The 5,000-nt window shown below is 37.9% G+C and overlaps 1 protein-coding gene and 1 long non-coding RNA gene across 2 annotated transcripts in view; both read right to left on the reverse strand.

The window, feature by feature from the left end:
- Positions 1-1,497: 1,497 nt before the first annotated feature.
- Positions 1,498-3,677, reverse strand: LOC307267891. Its single transcript, XR_013845421.1, has 3 exons — positions 3,255-3,677; positions 2,840-2,890; positions 1,498-1,634 (listed from the first exon to the last, which is right to left on the reverse strand). It is a non-coding gene; the product is annotated as an uncharacterized lncRNA (long non-coding RNA).
- Positions 3,678-4,151: 474 nt separating this feature from the next.
- The window catches only part of LOC307268042 (uncharacterized protein), a gene marked incomplete at its 3' end in the record, with an annotated part of 56,409 nt that continues 55,560 nt past the window's right edge, over positions 4,152-5,000 (reverse strand). Inside the window, exon 6 of the mRNA XM_080050554.1 lies at positions 4,152-4,175. Coding sequence (XP_079906680.1) covers positions 4,152-4,175 — 24 coding nt within the window. The remainder of the gene's footprint in view (positions 4,176-5,000) is intronic.

Genomic DNA, 5,000 nt, shown 5'->3' on the forward strand with positions numbered 1-5,000 from the left:
ACTATCAACAACCTCTTCTGTTTATACTGGTTTGTTTAAAAAGTGTGAACAATTGCGAAAAGAAAAAAATATGTATCATGTAACGTTTGTTATCTAATTAATTCTACATTCAATGTAAACATTATACATATCTTACTTGTGAAACGGATAAACCAGATAATAATATAGGCTACCTACTAATGTAGATTGGGCCAAATATAGGCCTATGATGACCACATAACCTGTCAAAGTAGCCTACAGATCAGATCGTTGCAATCATTTTGGGTTATGGGAAATAGTAAATGCAAATGTATCTTAGAGTTGTTTAGTGGGGAAATTATTATTTTGTTTGTAGGCTGCATTAATGAAATACAATTTTCTTTTACTAGATGACTGCGACACCCAGCAGCGAGTCGTGGATGTGCCAAACTCACTGAGATGCTGTGACCCAGTGGGAGGACTGGACCCTTTGTGACCATAGTTACAGTTCATGTTTCACCCAAGACATGTACAGTTAAATGTCAATTGGTTTACGTATTACAAGACATGCAAAATGTACAGTCAAATGTTAATGTGTACCTTTTACAAAAGACACAAGCGAAATGTACAGTAAAATCTCACAAAGTTTATTAAAAACACATTCTAATTTCAACAGCATTCAACAATGAAATATCTTGTTATTATTCCTCAGATGTATTATATTAATCAAGCAATTTTGGAAGCAGTTTTAATTTTGTTTCTGCAGTTAATTGTGAGTTCAGAAACGCATATAAAAGTGTCAGGTTGTATCTACATTAACAGAATGTTTAACATTAGGGCGGGAGGGAAGAAATGAACAGTGGGTTTGAATCTAGTTTTTACAAAGCTGCTTGTATATCATATAATGACAACCTGCTTGCCTCTAAGCACAATTTCTGCACATAACTTTGCATCATTAGCTACACCCAGCAATATTGCTGGGATGGGGTCAGCTTTGGTTACACCAACTGGAAATTAGAAATATGTCTTGTTGGTAAACTCTCCTCCCGTCATGTTGAGACGCCACTGCTCTGCTTCTTTCAGTTTAATTGTTTTTCTAAGTATTGATAACACTGTCCTTATGCTTTGTGAAAACCAGCTGAGGCCAGACACTCTGTTCCTCACGTAAGGAAACCGGTTACAGTACCCGCTGTACTGTAACCGGTTTCCCAATGTGAGAGACAGAGTGTCTGTTCAACTGCATTTAAAAAAATCAAAAATCCACAGCTTACTCAAAGCTTTTCTTAGCCTTAAAGTAAGTTTTACTTTGTTAGCCTCATAGAAATGTAGTGGATTCAAAAGTACAATTTATGTCTTGGTGAAGTAGTAGCTTTCAAGTCATAAGTTCCCAAAAAAGCAAAAGTAATGTACAGATATTCAAAAAACTTACTTACGTTTGGAACTCAATAAATTAACTTATTTACTGCCCACCACTGCAACACTGCATGTAATCGACGTGTGGCCCATGTGATTGTGATGCTCCCCCCCCCCACCCAGTGTTCACATCTGATATCTTATTGCTGAAGTGGTCTTCCTGAGACTCCAGAGGAGTTCCCCAAGACTGGACACTTGGAACAGTGCTCAGTGTCCATCACTCCATCAGGGCTAGCCGACAGCCATGGCTCATCTGCTGACCACTGTGCAAAAAAAAGAGAGAGAGACATTTATTTCAAGCAGCAATCGAGTGGTTGAATCAATATACATGTACAGCAATTCTAAATATTTCTGATTAATGATGGCAGACATCTGAAAAAAAAAAAAACTTACTTTGGATCAAAGTGTTATCATTAGACCTGTACTTTCTGTAACATAGAAATAGACCCCATCCTGTGCAACTGATTTGGCTGCTGTCATTTAGAGCAGTGGTTCTCAATTATTTTCTGTCATGCCCCCCCCCCCCCCCCCCCAAGGGACAGAAAATGTTTCGCGCCCCTCCCTAAATTGAAATACTGTTGAGAACCTGCTAATATTTATTTATTTATCTGTATGAGTTTCTGGCATGAGCATTCTGCATACAATCACCTTATTATCAAATTAAATGTTAGATTATAAAATTAGCTGAGATAACTTCTGCAGCAACTTAAAAAAAAATTCAAAGTTCAGTTTATTAGCTCAATTTGTAACATTTAAACAAGACTGCTCAGTCTGTGTGAATCTCAGGACAGAGAAACAAGAGCAAGAGAGATTCACTGAGGTTTGCATTTCATTCAAAACATTTTTAAACTGTAAACATAGTTAAGGTGGTGTTTTTTATTATTATAGGCCAATAGGCCTTCTGTGATGCGATAACCTATAATTCATTAATGTTATTATTAGTCTACTTGCTCGATTTCTTTTTAAATAGCCTACAGAGACACATGTGGACGTTTATTTACTGCAAATTGCGGCCTTTCGCAAGGTTATTATGACCATATACAAGCACACATCGCGCTCGCTTTTTTTTTGGTCAGTTGAAAATCAAGGCCACCCGCACCCCTGACCATTTGAGAAGCACTGATTTAGAGAGTGACAACTCAAGAGATTAAACTGAATATTACAATGATCCTGAATGAGTCCAATAACTGATATTAAAATATGTTGATTATGTAAGATTTAGTTAATCTTAATTTATTCTAAATAACTTTGTTGCAGGTGGAAGAGTTGCATTAAACTTCATGAAAAAACGACTCCATGTAGAGATTGCTGTACATCTCATTTAATAGTTGCTTGCGCAGTGTTTGACAAACTGAGTGAGCAACTACTAAACAATACATGGTGTATTGCCAATGCCTTGTGTATGGAGTCATTTCACATGGGGTATATTGTGTTTTTATGTAGAGAAGATTTGACATAACTCACTAACCTCAAATCCATTTATATACGTTCCTTCTTCCTCTGCCAGATTCTCGTAGTGCTGTGATACACAAAAAAAGTGTTAGCATGATCCACATTACAAGTTAAATTTGATTATATGTTTTAATACAATTGTATGTTATCACAAAGGTTCAGTATTGTTAGAGGCTTTTTGTTCTAAAGTAGCTGCAAACATGTAATATGCTACTTCACATGAATAGATAGTCTTCATGTTATTTTTTATTTTCTGGTTAGACTAGACAGAGAAAACAGCTAATCATTTCAACTAAATGTAATCACATTATTGTATATTAGGAAAGATCAACTAATATGATTTGAGATTACACTTTAGAATAGAGAAATATGCCCTTGTATGATTGACAATCATTGTAAATTCAAAACAAATAAACACTGTACTGTCTTACCTTCCTCCATTGAAGCTGCGTGGAAAACAGCTAATCCTTTACTTGGAGTAGCCTAGGTCAGCCCGCTTTACCACTATGAAGGTACTGGTAGGATTCAGTGCTCTTGACAATTTTCACCGTGGCTCCATCTTCTCCAAGGGACAGCACACAGTTAAATATGGCCATAGTAATCTAGCCACTTTCTCATGTCATCCTCGTTGCAGCCGTCCGACTGCCGCATCGAAATAAGAGGATAAGCCCACGGTGTGTATAGGCTACGTTAGCCATATAAGCTAGTTTATCAAAAACAAACGACTAACTGACAAATGACTTACTACTTAACTTAATAAACGTACTACTTTTATGTTTAGAACATTTCTGTAAACAAATATTTCTTCCCTACGCTTCAATTATGCTTCATTGCTCACCGCTGTTCACACTCTCTAGCTGCGTCGCGCTGCCGAACCGGAAATCGCTCCACAATTTCGCTCGAAACGGAAGTGCAAAAAGGGGCGGGGCTACATAAGGTGAATAGCCTGAGAAAAGGCAGAAAGAGTGTTTTATGGTCTCACTGTCTAATCCTACAGTTTCCTTCTTGTGACATCACAGTAAGGGTCAGGATTAACAGGACAGCTGGGCCAAGGGAAGACTGAGGGAAGAAAAACCTCATTCATTATATTATAATAGTGATTTTATAATGATACTGGTTCCGTATGGGTGAAGTATTCCTTTAAGTCCAGGACTAGGCTTAATGCATGTCTGTGAAACTGGCCCATAATGTCACAAAATGAACTCAAAAGTTAGAACTCAAATGCAAAACGATGCTGCACAGATATAAAGGTACATGCTGCCTCGGACCCTTTCACAATAAAAGTCCGAAGAAGTGAATAAACAATCTACAATCTAGCGCCTCATTCTTTAGCTCTCTGCTCCACCACTTGGCTGTCAATAGAATATGTAGAAAAAAAATTATCTTAAAAAAAATAGCATTCTTTCTTTTGCACTGATGGTCTGGTTTGCTGTTACATGTAATTTATGATCATCAGAGGAAAAATGAGACTGTTTCAGAAATATTTAAAAGTTCCTCGTAGCACCTTTTAAATAAATTACTTTTGGAAAAGTTACATTATGTTGTTCCTCTGTCAGTGGGCTCATCCTTCCCCCCCCCCCCCCCCCCAGAAGTAGAATGGTTTGACCCAGCGCGCTAAAAACTGGATGGTCTCTCTCTCTCTCTCTCTCTGTCTCTCTGTCTCTCTCTCTCTCTCTCTCTCTCTCTATCTCTCTCTCTCTCTCCCCCTCACTCTCTCAGAGCACAGCAGCTGACTGTACTGTTATGTGTTTAGTCAGCAAGAAACGGAGTGTGTGTGTGTGTGTGTGTGTGTGTGTGTGTGTGTGTGTGTGTGTGTGTGTGTGTGTGTGTGTGTGTGTGTGTGTGTGTGTGTGTGTGTGTGCGTGTGTGTGTGTGCGTTTGTGTGGGGGTCAGGGAGGTGGGCGAGCGAGCACAAGACACACAGAGAGACAGACAGGGAGAGAGAGAGAGAGAGATACTCATGTTATGGCCACTAGCTATATCAGCAAAGATAGATTGAGTTTGAAGTCAAAGGTAACAAAGTCCATCGCCTCCTTTAGACTTGTTTTTTATTAATCTCAAACGGATACATTTTCTTTTATGATTATTTTCTGCCATATATCTTTAAATTGTGCACATATTAAACTATTTATTCCTCAATGAAAAATATATACAAAGTAACTTATTTTTTTTAAATT

The sequence above is a fragment of the Ammodytes marinus genome (assembly GCF_949987685.1).
Source record: "Ammodytes marinus genome assembly, chromosome: 21".
Taxonomy (NCBI): domain Eukaryota; kingdom Metazoa; phylum Chordata; class Actinopteri; order Uranoscopiformes; family Ammodytidae; genus Ammodytes; species Ammodytes marinus.